This window comes from Heteronotia binoei, chromosome 14, assembly GCF_032191835.1.
Source record: "Heteronotia binoei isolate CCM8104 ecotype False Entrance Well chromosome 14, APGP_CSIRO_Hbin_v1, whole genome shotgun sequence".
In the NCBI taxonomy this organism is placed as follows: Eukaryota; Metazoa; Chordata; class Lepidosauria; order Squamata; family Gekkonidae; genus Heteronotia; species Heteronotia binoei.
Window position 1 is genome coordinate 22,177,621 of NC_083236.1, and position 18,139 is coordinate 22,195,759.

Here is an 18,139-nt window from a genome sequence, read left to right on the forward strand (position 1 = left end):
CGGCTGCCACTGGGCTAAACTGTGCTCCTCCTCCTTGCCTACAGGGAAAGCAAGAATAGATACACAGGCAGCAAGGAAAAGCTTGCTAGAACCAGAGTTTGCCGCTTTCACATTATTGTCAAATTATTTCCACATTATTGACAGACAGCCTGCTAAGCACCTCCCTGACGGCCCTCCAGCAACTCAAAGGTGCCCTTCCGCCCCCCCGGGAAACCACCACCCCCCAGGCCGTTTCGCGGCCATTCAGGGCCTGCGGGGGGCGGGAAGAGGAAGGGGAACAGCCTTTCTGGCCGCTGCTTCCTTCCCGCTTTGGCGGAAGCCGAAGACACGCGTCCCGGCGTCCTCACGTGACGCCTCAGCAGCCCTACCTGTGGCGCGCCTCCCGGAAGAGGCCCGTCAACTGCCGCACCGTCGCCAAGCAACCCGAGGGCGCCGCGGCCTGGCCCAGCCGCACTGCCAAGGCGTCCAACGCTTCCCCGGCCGGCTCCGCCATCGCAGCGCGAACAGCGGCCTCCGCTAGACTCCGCCCAGGCAGGCCGGCACGGAGCGAGGAAAGGCGGGGCCTAGGCCGCGGCGGCCTTGCTTCGGCCCTCCCAGGCCGAGCTCGGGGAGCCCAGTTCCGGAGAATGCGGGGTGCTGCTTCCCGCGGCACTAGGGAAGCTCCACGCCACCCTTTAGCCTTCCACGCACCCCTGGGAAATCGGCTAGGCCGCGAGAACCGAGGCCAGGTTTCCGGCGCTGGGGCTTCCTTCGAGGAGGGGCCGTAGCCCGAGCGTCGTTAGCAACGACCGGAGAGGCTCTTGGGCAGGAGCAGAAATCGAGACGCTGGGCGGGAAGGGCCAAGCACGCACACGGTTGTGCCAAAGAGTTTGGGGCTGTAAGGGACCGCTGGTAGGGTTGCCAATCCCCAAGTGGTGGCAGGGGATCCCCCGATTTGGAGGCCCTCCCCCTGCTTCAGGGTCATCAGAAAGCGGGGGGAGGGGAGGGAAATATCTGCTGGGAACTCTATTATTCCCTATGGAGATTTATTCCCATAGAAAATCATGGAGAATTGATCCACGGGTATCTGGGGCTCTGGGGGAGCTGCTTTTTGGGGTAGAGGCACCAAATTTTCCGTATAGCGTCTAGTGCCTCTCCCCAAACTTCCCCCCAAGTTTCAAAAAGATTGGATCAAGGGGTCCGATTCTATGAGCCCCAAAAGAAGGTGCCCCTATCCTTCATTATTTCCTATGGAAGGAATTGAAAAGGTGTGCCGTCCCTTTAAATGTGATGGCCGCAACTCCCTTTGGAGTTCAATTATGCTTGTCACAGCCTTGATCTTGGCTCCACCCCTAATGTCTCCTGGCTCCACCCCCAAAGTCTCCTGGCTCCACCCCCAACGTACCCAGATATTTCTTGAATTGGACTTGGCAACCCTACCCCAAATGGCACATGGAGATCTCCAGGAATTAAAACTAATCTGCAGAAGAACAAAGTAGGAGTCAATTGGCACCTTTTAAGACCAACAAAGTTTTATTCAGAATGTAAGCTTTGGTGTGTTCTAAAGCTTACATTCTGAATAAAACATCATTGGTCTTAAAGGTGCAAGTTGACTCCCACTTTGTTCTATTGCTTCAGACCCACACGGCTGCCCACTTGGATCTAACTAATCTGCAGATGACAAAGATCAGGCGACAGATCTGCAGATTAGTCACTTCCCCTGGAGAAAATGGCAATTTTGAAGGTGAGCTCTATGGCATTGTTCCCTGCTGAGGTCCATCCCGTCTCCATATCCTACCCCCCAAATCTCCTGGATTGTCTGACCCTGGAGTTGGCAACCTTATGCTTAAGGGACAGAGCCCAGAGCTGAGGCAGATATCCTCCCCACCCAACCCCAGTGTGAAGGGGGAGAACCGGGAGAAATTCTCCAAACCGCTCCTGCCCCCCATGAGTTTTTTACTGTTTTTCTAACAGAGAATAGAAACAATGATAATTTGTGTATTTACACCATCACCTTTCTGTTGGGTATATAAATCAGATCCAAGAAGGGGTGTTGAACTCATTTGTGATGAGGGCTGGGTCTGACATAAATGTGACCTCGGGCCTGGCCATGCATGCCATAAAATGTACCTGAGATATAAACTTTATAAAGGACACACGCAAACCCTTTAAGACCAACGACGTTTTATTCAGAATGTAAGCTTTAGAACACACGAAAGCTTACATTCTGAATAAAACAATATTATTTTTATTCAAAATACAAGCATACTTAAAACATTAACAGTATTTCCTTAGACTATCTTCTTGATGTCTGCCCTCCCACTTCCACAACCTGTTACTTATTAGCACGGAGACAGTATTTAGGGACATAATGCACAACCTCTGGCAATAAAGGTAATCAGTTGCTTGCAGGCCAGGTGAGACATCAGGGAGATAGTGTAAGGAAATACTGCAGGAGTGTTCATGTATTTTGAACAGGCCTTGGGTGGCCAGTTCCATGGGCCATATGTTTGACATCCCCAGTAGAGTACCAGTCCTGTGCATTGGAATAAATGAGCTTTTTGTGAAATAAATTTCTGTTTTCATTTTCTGTGTATATTGTAAATGTGGACAACAGACTGGCAGAAATACAGTTGTTAAGTTCAAACTTTTCCACAATTAATAATCTTTAATTTTGTATGATAGTATGACACTGAGTACAATCTTTCCAGTGTGATAAAGTTCAGTCTGCTATCCAAATTTGCAGTTAGCTCTGTTGGGATTGCGTATCAGACTATTTCTGTCCAGGCAACACACTTTCCTTGGGATTCTATTCTCAGGGTTTCTCTCTCTCCACTTCTCGCTCCCCCTCCCCCCATCTATTTCCTTTCTTTCTACCTTCCCTCCCTCCCTATCTTATGGCTCTCAAACATCTGTCGTTTACGTCTTGAGGCTCTCAAACACCTAACATTTATTCTGTGTGGCTCTTACATTAAGCAAGTTAGGCCACTTTTGGATTAGAAGCAGTGTGGCCAAAGCTGGTAGCTCTGGAGTATGTTCCCCCCCCCCCCGCCCATTTCCTCGGTCTTTCCTTTGTACAAGACTCCATAGACCAGAATTTTTCCAGTTTGATAAATCCCTCACATTGTAGAGCTTTCATGCTAGCCAGGTTTAATCTTTTCCTTTCAGCTGCCCTGGCAGGCAGATATAGGAAAGGAAAGGTCCCCTGTGCAAGCACCAGTCGTTTCCGACTCTGAGGTGACATTGCTTTCACAACGTTTTCACGGCAGACTTTTTACGGGGTGGTTTGCCATTGCCTTCCCTCCAGTCATCTACACTTTCCCCCCAGCAAGCTGGGTACACTCTGTGCCATGGGGCTGCAATATAAGGGTATCCCTTGTAAGGAAAGAGTTTGTGCCTGCCTTTATAATGAACCTGACTCCGTGCAACATATTCTGCTTCACTGTTCCTATTATTCTTCATTACATTCTTCCTTAATCCATCCCATTTTCTCTTCTGCAAAATCTATGACCAATAATGACCTAGTTTTCTTGCTATCTGACAAGTGTCCTGAAATTACTGCATGTATCGCTGAGTTCTTATCACATGTATGGAAGCTAAGGGTTAGAGACTGTAATATTTAGACTTACTCTGTTTTCTATTTCATTTTATTGCCAAGTGGGCCCTGTCAGGTGGACATTTTTAATATTTGTGTTTATTTATAATTGGTGCCTAACGTAGGTCTTTTATTGGAGCCAAAGCAAGATTTGGCTGCTGTTATCAATTCTGCATTAGCCTGTCTTAGTCTTGTTCTTGGATCTCAAGTTTGCACAGGGCAGGAAGCAAGCAGGGAACACACAGCCCCGCTCCAGAGATGCCAGGAAAAAGCCACTCAGTGAGGAGTCCTGCACAGAAGGGAGGCAAATGCTAAATGTGGAATCGGTCTCAATTACCAATAAGGGGATAATGAGCAACCTTTATGATTTTTTAATTTTACGGAGATACATTCCCGTTCCCTTGAAGCCAACGGGTACAGAATGAAGCAGTCAATTACTAGCAGGTGCTAGCGAGAACATTCTTGTCCCACCTGTCCTGCAGTCGCTCCATTGGCAATCAGTTATGGGGCAGAATCCAAAATCTTAGTTATCACCTAGAAGGCCTTTCATGGGCCTTCACATACCCCTGGAACCACTGCTCCTACTATAATAGTATGCCATGACCATCTTAGTTCTTTGTTATGAACAAAATGCCCTCTGGTATTTTCCCTTTCTTCTCTCAATAAAGCATTTTTACACTTCATCTGAACAAAACTTCAATCTGCTTTAGATTGGAGGAGCTTTCTGGGGTTTGTTCCAGTAGCAACAGTTATGATGAGGGAACACAGGACTCCTTGATCAGCATCAGAGAGGCCCAGTAAACTCATAAAGGCAGGGAGGAGATTGTTTCCTGTTTATGGTGACCATTTACCCACCTGCCGGAAAGAAGCAAAAAGAATCACTGTTAAGGCAATAAAGTGGGGGGGGGGGTTGGGGGGTGTACCTTGGTACATGGGAACTCATACCCAGTTTCAGGATTTGTCAAGGAGAACCCCTCTCAGCTGGGAGGATAAGAGTTTAAAAAAACATAACAATCTCTGCAGAAGCGGGAAAGCCAAGGCTCTTGAGAACAGGGGAGATATGCAGTGAAGTCCGCCTGTTTTGCAGTTCCAGCTTTGTTTGGGTCCGTTCCTCAGAACAGAATGCCAAGATAAAACCTGTCACTTCTAAATTTACTTACCCTCATGTTCTATTTCCTTTGTAAATGATTCTGTAACACGTTTACAGTGCTTTGATAAAGTTCTCCAGTGCTCCTGTGCACTAGTTGTAATGTACCAGACTTGGAGACGAGCGTAGGGCAACATAGATTATTGCAGGTACAAAACAAGATGGGAGAGAGGGAGCACGCGGGCCGGGCCCCGCATATATACAGTCCCGGGACTATTCAACCTGCTGGCCAGTCCAATGCTGGCCAGCCATATTTCCCGCCACTGACTGTGATTGGCGGATGATCAGCGCCCCGCGCGGAGGCACCTGGGTGTTCTCAGTCGCCTCCGCGGCTTGTGCTGTTACGGTGTTCTGAGATGGTTGCGTTCTGCGAACGCCATATGCTACACTCCTCCCCCCTTAGTTAGCGCACATAATCCTGGAGGTAGGCGGGCGGCCGTCGCTCCCTTGTTGAGCGCCGGGGGGTTGCTTGCGGTGCCGGGGGGGCTTCGGCTCTCGGGGTCTCGCTGGAGTCTTGTGGGTTGTGGGTCCGGTTCGGGGGGCTGGATCACCTCTGCTTGTGGCTGCGGACTGGGTGCTGGTGCAGGGGTTGTTGCTGGCTCCCCGGACCCCGCTCCTCCCATTATTTCCGCGGGTGCCTCGGGTAGGGTCCGGCGGCGCATCTGATCTATGTGTCAGCGTAGGGTCTGGCCCCCCTCGGTGGACACTTCGTAATGGCGGGACCCCACGACCTGCAGCACCCGCCCTGCCAACCATTCCGGGCCCGAGGCGTAGTTGCGGGCGAACACTGGGTCCCCTGCGAAGAACCCCCTAGCCACGTCTCTGACCTCTGGGGACCCTCGCACGTCAGAGGCTCGGTCGGGGTGTAGACGGTCCAGCCTTGTGGTGAGCTTTCGCCCCATGAGTAGCTCAGCTGGGCTGACCCCGGTGACTGGGTTTGGGATGACCCGGTTGTCAAAGAGGAACGCGGCTAGCCTGTGTTCCCAATCGCCCTGCACAATTCTCCCCAGGGCCTCTTTGGTTGTGCGGACCATCCGCTCTGCCTGGCCGTTGGTGGCCGGGTGGAAGGGGGCAGACCTGATGTGCCTGATGAGGTACCTCTGGAGGAACGCCTGGAACTCCCCCGAGGTGAAGGCTGCCCCGTTGTCCGAGACTAGGGTGTCTGGGATGCCGTGGGTGCACAGGACCCTGCGCAGGGCCCGGATGGCGGCTGCAGTGGAGGTGGACGCCACGGGGATGACCTCTAACCATTTAGTGTAGGCGTCCACTATGATTATGAAGGTCTTCCCCTGGGACGGCCCCGCGAAGTCAATGTGGAGCCGAGACCACGGTTTCCTTGTGGTTTCCCACCGAGTAACCAGGGCGCTGGGTGGGTCCGGCCGCGACTCTTGGCAGGCGCTGCATCTCCGGACCCAGTTTTCTATCTCCCCGTCCATTCCCGGCCATCACACATAGCTCCTGGCTAGGGCCTTCATTCTCACTATCCCCGGGTGCATTTCATGGAGTGATTCCAGGACCCGTTTCTGTAGAGGGGGGGGGACCACCACCCGGCTCCCCCATAGCAGGCACCCCTTGTGGGCCGCGAGTTCCTCCCGCCTCATTTTGTAGGGCTTGAACTCTTCCCCCATGTCTTCTTCAGGCCACCCCCTCACCACCCAGTCGAGCACCCTTACAAGCGTTTTGTTTTTCCCGGTGGCCTTAGCCACTTCTGCAGCGTGGAGGGGCTGGTCTGGGAGAGACTCGACTGACATGACATGGTGTGCTGGGGCAGGATCGGGGCCCGTGTCTGGAAGCGGCAAGCGGCTGAGTGCGTCAGCGTGGCCCATCGCCTTGCCCGCCCTGTATACCAAAGTGTAGGTGTACGAGTTGAGGAATTGGTTCCACCTCAACACCCTTTGGGACAGGATTTGGGGAGTTTGGCGGTCTGGGGCCAGCAGACCCAAAAGCGGCTTATGGTCGGTCGCTATTGTGAACCGCCGCCCGTACAAATAATCGTTAAATTTGTGGACCCCCGCTACGATGGCCAGGGCCTCCTTGTCGATTTGAGCGTAATTACGCTCCGCCGATGTCAGAGTGCATGAATAGTAGGCGACCGGTACCTCCCGGCCGTCCGGTAGCTGGTGCCCCAGGACTGCACCCACCCCGTACGGCGACGCATCGCATGCCAGGATGACCGGAAGGCGCTCATCGAAGTGGTGCAGCACCGCGTTAGAGACCAGAACGTCCTTTACTGCCTGGAAAGCGGCGGCTTGCTTCTTCCCCCACACCCATGGAGCTTTTTTGTCCAGTAACCGGTGTAGGGGTTCAGCGATGGCCGCTTTGTGGGGTATGAATGTGTGGTAGAAGTTGAGCACCCCCAAGAAGCTCTGTAGTTCAGTTTTACACGTGGGGGCCGGGGCCTGAACGATGGCCCTGGTTTTCTCCTCGGTCGGATGGATTCCCTCCGCGTCCACGGCGAATCCTAGGAACTCCACCCGTGGCACCCCCAGCAGACACTTCTCCCTCTTCACCTTCAGTCCCGCAGCTTGGAAACGACGGAGCACCTCCCTGAGGCGGTTGCTGAACTCCTCAGGGTTTGGGGCGGCGATTAAAACGTCGTCAAAAAAAGGTTGGACTCCGGGGATCCCTTTAAGGAGAGCATCCATTATACTCTGGAAGATCCCCGGAGCCACGCTGACCCCGAACTGTAGCCTGTTCACCCTGAACGCCCCCCTGTGGGTTACGATCGTTTGGGCCTCAGCCGTTTTGGCGTCCACCAGGAGCTGCTGGTAGGCTTGTGCCAAGTCCAGCTTCCCAAAAATCTTTGAGCCCGCGAGGGCGGCCAGGACGTGGCTGACCACCGGCACCGGATAGGGGTTATCCTGGAGCGCGTTATTGATAGTGCATTTGTAGTCTGCACATATCCGCACGTCCCCGTTGGGTTTGACCGGAGTCACAATGGGGGTCTCCCAGATGGTGTAATCGACCGGCTCTAGGACCCCTTGTGCTACTAGGCGGTCCAGCTCTGCCTCGATTTTGGGCTTCAGGGCGAAGGGGACCCTCCTAGCCTTAAGCCAGATCGGTCTAACTGTTGGGTCGAGCGGGAGGGAGATGGCCGGGCCCTTATAACTACCCAGCGACCCGTCGAATACATAGGGGAACTCTCTGCACACCTCCCCGAACCCTCCCGCCGAGACCATTTGCGCTACCCCCTCTACGCGGATTCCCAGGGGGCCGAACCACGCGAGGCCCAACAGGGTGGTGAGCGATCGCTTCACCACCAGGATGTCCAGCGGACCCCTGAAGGATCCCCGCTCCACATGCACCCTGGCCCACCCCGCGATCTGTACTGGGTTGCGTTGAAAATCCTGCAAGGTACAGTCGGCCGGCCGCAGCGGTACTCTCCGCTCGGGGCACAGCTTCCTCAGGGTCTCCTCCGAGATTATGGAGAGGGAGGAGCCTGAGTCCACCTCCATGAGGCATGGGGCTCCTTCTATAAGGACCGCCATCTTGATCTTGCCGGGGGTGGCACAGGGTAAGTTCAGTACCTGGGGTGTGGTGGAGGCCAGGGAGTGGGACTCAGCAGCCTCGTGGTGTGTGGTTGGTCGTGGGCGGTTTGACTTGGCTCGGCAAGCCCGCGCTATGTGGCCGGTCTTCCCGCAGCTTCTGCAGTCCCAGGTCCGGTACTGGCAGTCTCGCCTGTCGTGGGGGTCGCCGCAGCTGGCGCATTTCGGCCGATCACTGGAGCGTTGGTTCGATCGTTCGCTCGTTCGGGGGCGCTGTGGAGCTCGGGAGGTTGGTCCTGTAGAGCGGCGCATCTGGAATGCTTCTCCCTCGTCCGGGTGCTCTGGGTCCATCTCCCCGTGGTGGACGGCCTCTGGCTTGGCTCTGGGGAAAGTCCGGGTGGTCCTTTCGAACGCCACAGCCTCGCTGAAGGCGCCCTGCAGAGTGAGCTCTTCCTTCGCGAAGAGCTTTTGCTGGAGCCTCTCGTCGCGGAGGCCCCAGGCGAACCGATCGGCCAGGGTCTCTTCCAGATTCGGGAAGTTGCAACTCCCGGCGATCTGTCGCAGGGCCGCTAGGTAGTCGGCAGCCGATTCGTCCTGGAGCTGGTCCCTCTTGTGGAAGAGGAACCGACGGGCCACTCTCGAGGGCTGTGGCAGGAAGTGCCCCGTGAGGAGGCGGACGACCTCTGCATAGGTCTTCTCAGTGAGACGGGCGGGGGCCGAGAGACCCTTTGCGATCTCGAAGGTGGCGGCCCCGCAGACGCTCAGGAGAACGTCTCTCTTCATGCTGTCCTCCGTTATCCGATTCGCCCTCAGGTAGCAATCAACCCTTTCCGAGTAGGACTCCCATCCGTCGGCATGGGCAGGGTTGAAGGCTTCAATGTGACCGGTGTTCCCGCTTGAGCTGGCCATGGTGGCGGTAGCAGCGGCGGTCGTGGCAATGTTGCGATGTGCGCTGTATCGCCCGGTTGCCCGTGAGTCTGCTCGGTAGCCCGGTTGTCTGCAGGGCTAGGATCCCATCCTCGTCGCCACTGTAATGTACCAGACTTGGAGACGAGCGTAGGGCAACATAGTTTATTGCAGGTACAAAACAAGATGGGAGAGAGGGAGCATGCGGGCCGGGCCCCGCATATATACAGTCCCGGGACTATTCAACCTGCTGGCCAGTCCAATGCTGGCCAGCCATATTTCCCGCCACTGACTGTGATTGGCGGATGATCAGCGCCCCGCGCGGAGGCACCTGGGTGTTCTCAGTCGCCTCCGCGGCTTGTGCTGTTACGGTGTTCTGAGATGGTTGCGTTCTGCGAACGCCATATGCTACACTAGTGATTAGAGATATAAGTTAGCAGATAATTCCCCCATCCCTTCCTTCTTCTAAAGATCTCAGACTGCATTCAAAGATCTCAACCCGGGTGTCCTGGCTGCTTTTCCATGCATAGACCAAAGACTGGGGTGGGCTAAGGTCCATTATCATGCAGGGCAGGACGGGCTTGTGCTAGAGCACACACACACACAGAGCCTCTATCTGTGCCTTAGACAGGAAAAGAATGGGTAGTCTGAGTGGTGGCGGGCTACCTGAATAAGACGAGAGGGTAGGACAAGGGGAAATTCAAGCCCTCTCATGCAGATTCTCCATCACCTCTTAAGTACTCTTGGGCAAGGAGAGCAGGAAAGAGGGTGGATGGTCGTCCTAGCAACTGCCTGCAAGACCAAACTTAGGAGCACAGAGAAGCCACAGCAAAGTGATAGAGCTTCTGTTTTGCATACAAACAGGACAGCCATTGTTTTGTCCTGACCAGAGCAACAGACTAGGTCCCTATTTCTACTAGGGAAGCTTGCTGGGTGACCTTGGGCTAATCAGAAAACTTTCAGCCTGGCCTATTTCACAGGGTTCTTGTGAGAAAATGGAGGCGGGGAGAACAGTGTTCTAAAAGCTGCTTTGAGTCCCAGCTGGGGAGAAATACACAAATGATCTTAGGTTGCATCACCTGTTAGAGGGATCTGAGGTAGCCAGAATGGGAAAGACTTCCCGAGAATCGCTGGCATTTGGAGTGAGTGGGTAGACAGCTCACGGCCTCACCTGTTCGGCAACAATCTCATTCATACGCATGATTCTTCCCACCCACACCTTTCGAGTAAGTTACATTCCACTCATTTCACAGACGCTGCCTCTCCCACATCCAAGCTGAAAATATCTCCTGGTTGTTTTAACATGATCCACGGTGACTTCACTCCTGGGTTTTTTTCATAGGTGTGTGCCTCGCCCTGCTCTTTTCCCATCCTCTTTCTTTTCGGCCGTTCCACCTCATAGCGTTCTCCCCACTTGCTCCATACTCGGTTGCACTTTATTAACACAAGAAGTCACTCGGGTGTTGCCGAAGTAAAAACAAGATCAAGGGCTCACCTCGCAGTCAAATACAGATAAGAATCAAAACATTGGCTTCGGATGGGACTCTGCTGGAAGTTATCTGCGTACATGGCAGCGAGAGAACTTCACAACGGAGATAGGGTTTCACTTCCATTAGGGAACTATCTGCACCAATGTATGCAAAAAATAGCCCATCTCCGCTTTGCAGGGGGTCACACCCAGATACTGACAGATCATTTCTTCCTGCTGCACTCGCACTGAAAACAATCTTTCTTTCTGTGGCATGACTAGAAGTGGGGGGAGTAGCCGTAAAGTGCTGTAGGCTATATAGGGAAAGGTTCCTGTTAGACCAGTGATGCAAGTATCAGTAGAAGAATGGGGGCTGCTTGTGCAGTGCTATAGAGCGTGTTGCACTTCCTCTGCCATGGAATATGGAGAAAGGAAAATTGCCCTGCAAAATGCGGACTGTTGAGATGCTGTTGAAGAGGGCATGTATGGGACTTCACGGGGAGAAAAAAATAAAAGCAACTGTCCTGTTCTGCCAGTACAAAAAGGGGAGAGGAAGTTCTGTCCATAAACCCAGTTGCCAATCAAGAGAGAAAAAAGTGGCGAGCAAAGGAGACAGGAAAGAACATAAGAACATAAGAGAAGCCATGTTAGATCAGGCCAATGGCACATCCAGTCCAACATTCTGTGTCACACAGCGGCCAAATATATATATATATATATATATATATATATATATATATATATATATATATATATATATATATTTATACACACACACACACACACTGTGGCTAATAGCCACTGATGGATCTCTGCTCCATATTTTTATCTAACCCCTTCTTGAAGGTGGCCATGCTTGCGGCCGCCACCACCTCCTGTGGCAGTGAATTCCACATGTTAATCACCCTTTGGGTGAAGAAGTACTTCCTTTTATCCGTTTTAACCTGTCTTCTCAGCAATTTCATCGAATGCCCACGAGTTCTTGTATTGTGAGAAAGGGAGAAAAGTACTTCTTTCTCTACTTTCTCCATCCCATGCATTATCTTGTAAACCTCTATCATGTCACCCCTCAGTCGACGTTTCTCCAAGCTAAAGAGCCCTAAGCGTTTCAACCTTTCTTCATAGGGAAGGTGTTCCAGCCCTTTAATCATTCTAGTTGCCCTTTTCTGAACTTTCTCCAATGCTATAATATCCTTTTTGAGGTGCGGCGACCAGAACTGCACACAGTACTCCAAATGAGACCGCACCATCGATTTATACAGGGGCATTATGATACTGGCTGATTTGTTTTCAATTCCCCTCCTAATAATTCCCAGCAAGGCGTTGGCCTTTTTTATTGCAAACGCACACTGTCTTGACATTTTCAGTGAATTATCTACCACGACCCCAAGATCTCTCTCATGGTCAGTCTCTGCCAGTTCACACCCCATCATCTTGTATTTGTAGCTGGGATTCTTGGCCCCAATGTGCATTACTTTGCACTTGCCACGTAGACGCCCACTCACCCAGCCTCAACAGATCCCTTTGGAGTTCCTCACAATCCTCTCTGGTTCTCACCACCCTGAACAATTTAGTGTCATCCGCAAACTTGGCCACTTCACTGCTCACTCCCAACTCTAAATCATTTATGAACAAGTTAAAGAGCGTGGGACCCAGTACCGAGCCCTGTGGCACCCCACTGCTTACCGTCCTCCACTGCGAAGACTGCCCATTTATACTCACTCTCTCCTTCCTATTAGGGAAGAGGGTGGCAGCTAGGCTGGACAATGAACAGGGCATCCTCTTGCAAGGGGGTGGCTCCTCTCCTGTTCCAGGCCCATCATTTAGCTTCCTGTCTCCATCAGTGGGAGGCACCCTCCAACTCTTGGTGAGCAAAGAAGCAAGACTTTTTAAAGAGGCTAAGCCATTCAGATCCTTCTCTTTCCTTTTGGCTTCCACTTGAACCTACTCTTTCTAAAACCTACCTTGAGATCACTCTGCTTTCCCTCTTCACTTTCCCCACTGGGAAGGACACACAGTGTTTGCTTCGACTGAGGTAATGATAAAGCAAACACTAACTGGCTGTTTCTACTTGACAGAAGATCCCTCTTGGTGCACATTTAAAATATTCATCTACATTGCAACAAAAATTTCAATCCAACAAAAGTCCGTATAGTCAAAGCGATGGTATTCCCAGTAGCAATGTATGGCTGTGAGAGCTGGACCATAAGGAAGGCCGAGCGCAGAAGAATAGATGCTTTTGAGATGTGGTGCTGGAGAAGAATCTTGAGAATCCCTTGGACTGCAAGAAGATTAAATCAGACCATTTTCGCACACAGCTTACCACGGGGTCATGTTCCTGTTCTCTCCGCAGTGTTCGTCGGATTTCCCACTATCTGCGCCGAAGTTACAGGAAGTGCCGCAGCTTTTGCGTAGCAAACGTAAACCGCTAAAACCCAGTTTATGTTTGCTACGCAAAAGCTGCGGCACTTCCTGTAACTCCGGCGCAGATAATGGGAAATCTGACAGACGCTGCAGAGAGAACAGGAATGTGACAGCGTGGTAAGCTGTGCGAAAACGGTCTCAGTCAGTCCTAAGGGAAATCAACCCAGTCTGTTCCCTGGAAGGTCAGATGCTGAAGCTCAAATACTTTGGCCACCAAATGAGAAGAGAGCACTCACTGGAGAAGATCCTGATGCTGGGAAAGACAAGGCAAAAGAAGAAGGGGACGGCAAAAGATGAGATGGCTGGACAGCGTTACTGATGTAACAAACACGAATTTGAGCAGACTAAAAATATGGAGCAGAGACAGGAGGGCCTGGCGTGACTTTGTCCATGGAGTCGCAAAGAGTCGGACTCGACTGTGCGACTGAACAACAACAACATTGCATACCTCCACCACTTCTGTCTTACTTTGCATTATCTTAAGTTGTCTACACCCATATTCTTGAATTGGCACCAAAAGCGGTTTCACTCTAGAGTTGCTCTTCACTTTATAAGAGTACTTTTGAACAGGAGTTTTCTGCAGGCGGATTCAATGCCTATAAAATCATAATCAACCCTGAGTGTAGAAACAGCCACTGAGGATGAAACCACAAAATGGCATATCCTTTCTGGATGAGGAAGTCTGAAGTCTGGGCTTAGAGGAGGCATGTCACACTGCAGAGCACATCAAGGAGGCAATGGTGTAGGGCTGCCAGGTCTGTGTTGGAAAATACCTGGAGACTTTGGGGGTGGATCCTGGAGAGGGTGGGGCTTCAGGAGGGAGGGGCCTTGGCATGGTACAATGCCACAGAGTTCACCCTTCAAAGCAGCCATTTTCTCCAGGGGGACTGATCTCGGTAGTCTGGAGATCTGTTGTAATACCAGGAGAACTCCAGAGCCCACCTGGAATTTGGCAACCTTAGTAAGAACCCAGATAGCAAAGCAATTGAATTGTGAGGCATCCCAGCAGGTCTCCCCAGAGAAAAGGATTGGCTGAGGAAAACAGAGGTGTTGTTGGGGTGCGTTGTTTTTAATGTCCACTCAGAAAGGCCACTGCAAGGCACAAACAGAAAAGAATTGAGACGCAATGCAGGAAAGCCTTGGTGGATAGCAAGCAGAGCAGGTAGTGCCAGTTAAACTCTCAGCCCATAGCAAGTGTATGTTTTTGCACAGAAGCCTGCAACAAAAGAACTGGGTGACAAGGGCAGCCCAGAACATAGGCCCAACGGGCAGCCTTGACTTTGCACAAGATTATGCATGGGATGGAGAAAGTAGAGAAAGAAGTCCTTTTCTCCCTTTCTAACAATACAAGAACTTGTGGGCATTCAATGAAATTGCTGAGTAGCTGGGTTAGAACAGATAAAAGGAAGTACTTCTTCACCCAAAGGGTGATTAACATGTGGAATTCACTGCCACAGGAGGTGGTGGCGGCTACAAGCATAGCCAGCTTCAAGAGGGGATTGGATAAAAATATGGAGCAGAGGTCCATCAGTGGCTATTAGCCACAGTATATATGTGTGTGTGTGTGTGTGTATACACACACACACACACACATATATTGGCCACTTTGTGACACAGAGTGTTGGACTGGATGGGCCATTGGCCTGATCCAACATGGCTTCTCGTATGTTCTTATATTATACTTGCTGGACCACCTCTCCCTCTGTATGCACAACTACTCCATTCCTTTACTCAGGTACAATTAGCTGCTACCCAGACAAGGCTCTTTTCAGCAGCCCCCTCCCCGCCCCAAATCTGAAACACTTTTCAGGAGAGGTAGGAAGACTCCCCAACTTGCTAACCTTCTAGATCTGTACATTTTGTTATATGGATGTTATGTGTTGTCTGTTGTCATTCGATGGGTCTCTGACCGTATTAAACATTGATGACGATGCTAACCCTGCTGCAAAACAGAATTTTTTGGAGGGTGCTTGGGGCCAGTTGGATGCTTGTAGGGGGTGAGGAAAGGTATGGAAAGAGGAAGCTATATGTTCAACTGATGAATCAAAAGACTGGGCAGAGAAACTGATAATAGTTCTATGGTGATATTGGCCGTGTTCTTTGTTTGTTAAGACTGGGTTGATTTAATAATTTTGTTTTTATTCCTTATCTTGTTTGCTACACACCTTAGGCAGGCTTAAGAATATTATAAATGAATAAAATCTACAGGTAGAGTACAGTTTTAATCAGGGCTTTTTTTTTTTTTTTGTAGACAAGCCCAGCAGAAACTATTTGCATATTAGGCCACACCTCCTGACGCCAAGCCAGCTAGAACTGCATTCCTGTGCGTTCCTGCTCAAAAAAAAGCCCTGGTTTTAATAGTTACTTGAACTGGATTTCACTCTACCTTAAATGCAAAGGAATTCAGCATTCCTTTCCTACTATCTAAAAAAAATAAACTCGCAAAAGTTTATATCCTCAAATCTAGCTCAGAGAAAGTCCCATAACTATTCTGCATTCACGGGCAATAACCAGCGGTGGCAGTTTTCAGCGGAACAGTGGAAGTTTCCATTTTGTGGGGTCCTTTTTCTCTTTGTGTGCAGGCTGTTCTTGCTGCCTACTGCTGCATGGTTTTAACATCCAGGCACAGGAATTCCCATGCCAAGTAGGAGATCTTAAGACACAGTAACTGTTTCATTGAGGGGGAAGCAGCCCAGAAAAGAAGACTCCATTATAAATCATGTGTTTAAATGCTGCTTGCAAAACTGCATAGCCATTGCCTTGGGCAATTGTCTAATTTGTCAGCTAAAATTTACTCTCTTGATAGAAAACTAGCCCATTCATGCAACTTGAAGGTTAATTACTCATGGAGAAATCTATCCAAGGAACAGTTAATGTACTAACACAGTACAGCAAAGATATCATATAAAATTTGGGAGCCTATTGCTCTGTGGAGATGAATGAGCACTTTCCTATTTCTTTTCTGGTCAGTTTTTTTTTTTTGCCAGACTTTTGATTGAATGCATCTTCTTATTTTTTGATAGCTTTAGGGAGTAGGGTTATAGTCACTCATCGCTTTTTAAATTCCAACACAGACTTGCACAGAGGAGCACATCAGGCCAAATGTATCAGTAATTTCAATCCATGTTACTCAATAATTCCTTTCGTATTAAAGACAAGTTAAACTGTGGCACCATACATGCCTGTGCAATACAGAATGAAAGCACATCTGCCTTATGTTACATAGATTCCTCCAGGGGTTGCCAGATTTCTCCTGGCCAATTGCAAGGTGTATGGGGGAGTAGGGTTGCAAAATGCAGGTTGAGAAACTCCTGGAGATTTGGGGGTGGAACCTGGAGAGGACAAGGACCTCAGTGAGGCTACTGAGTCTACCCTCCCAAACATCCATTTTCTCCAGGAGAACTGATCTCTGGAGATGAGCTGTAATTCTGGAGGAATCACCAGGTCCCAACTGGAGGCTGGCATCCCTAACTCCTCCACCTATCCATCTCAGATAGAGGCTCACTTACCGCACGTAAAGAACCACAGCTGGATCAGCATCTCCTTTCATATGTTGGTCAGCTATTTGCCCTGGAGGACCATCATGGTTTGGCAAGTTGCCAGTAAGCTTCAAGGATCACAAGTAGGCAAGAAACAAGCAGAGAAGGATCCAAGGGTCAAAGCAGGATCTGAAGCTGGAGACTAGGCCTGCCCTATAAGAGAAGAGGCTGGCAGGTTTGCACTAAAAAGCTGGAGCTCAGCAGTCAGCTGCTCTCTACGGTAAAGTGCAAGCTTGTTTAAAGTGGAGATAGGAGACAGTAAAAATCAGGACTCACCTGCAGTATTGTGTGTGGAACTGAAAGTCCCTCCTTGTGGCCAGGGCTCGGTCCCTAATCCTGCTAAGAACTATACATTTGCCTTTTCTGGAGGTCCTGAGCTGCTGTGCCCCTATGCCTGGTCTGGACTCCAGCTCTAGCCCTCTGCCTCCTCTGGAACTGGGAGAGAATTTGGAGATGCAGGAATTGGACAGGCCCATTCAGGGGTTTCCTGGTCTGCTGGAATGGGATCCTTCTGTTGGAGAAGAGAGAGTCTTCCCTGGGAGCTTCTGCAGGGCAAATTGGGGCTCAGTTGAAACCCAGGGAAGCTCCTCCTCTGAGGAGGCTTCACCACATGTGCAAGAGGGGCTAGGGCAAGTCTTGAAAATTCCCTCAAAAACAGGGCAGAGGCCAATGCTTTCCACTGGTGTTGTGTATTAAAACTGGTATTCAGAAGTTTCCTGCCTCTGGACATGTCAGTCACCATGGCTAGTAGCCACTGGTGGATTCAGCCTCCATAAATCTAGCTAATTCCTTTTAAAAGCCAGTTTGGTGTAGTGGTTAAGTGTGCGGATTCTTATCTGGGAGAATCGGGTTTGATTCCCCACTCCACCTGCACCTTCTGGAATGACGTTGGGTCAGCCATAGCTTTCATAGGAGTTGTCCTTGAAAGGGCAGCTGCTGTAAGAGCTCTCTTAGCCTCACCTACCTCATAGGGTGTCTGTTGTGGGGGAGGGGGGAAGGTAAAGGAGATTGTGACTGCTCTGAGATTCAGAGTATAAATCCAATATTTTCTTCTAAAAGCCTTCTAGGCTAACTGCCATAACTACATCCATGGGCAGCCAGCATGGTATAGTGGTTAAGAGCAATGGAATCTAATTTGGAGAACCATGTTCAATTCTGGACTCCTCCACATGAAGCCAGCTGGGTGATCTTGGGTCAGTCACAGCTCTCTCAACCTAAAAAATAAGTCTAGCTCTTGCCACCTAAAAGAGCTAGAACTTCAGGGTGCCATACAGTCTTATGATATCCAGGCTATATTACATACAATGCTATACAATTAATTATTATTATTCTTGGGCAGTAAATTGTATGATTTATTTTTTAGTTTAGTACTTCCTTTTGTCTGACCTGAATCTATTACCCGTCACAATCATTGGATGTTCACTGTAGACCTCTGTCAGGTCCCCTGGTAGGTTGTCTTTTCACTGAACTGAAAAACAGCTGGACTCTTCAACACCCCTATATTCAGGCACATCCCGGTACATTCTCTCCCAATCACTTCCTGACAGTACCAGTTAAATAGCTTGCCCTTTTCCAAAGAAACAGAATAACAGTCAT

General features: G+C 50.4%; 1 protein-coding gene across 1 annotated transcript in view; it reads right to left on the reverse strand.

The window, feature by feature from the left end:
* The window catches only part of ATXN10 (ataxin 10), a 112,898-nt gene extending 112,339 nt beyond the window's left edge, over window positions 1-559 (reverse strand). Inside the window, exon 1 of the mRNA XM_060254102.1 lies at window positions 369-559. Coding sequence (XP_060110085.1) covers window positions 369-493 — 125 coding nt within the window. The 5' untranslated portion in view covers window positions 494-559. The remainder of the gene's footprint in view (window positions 1-368) is intronic.
* Window positions 560-18,139: the final 17,580 nt, after the last annotated feature.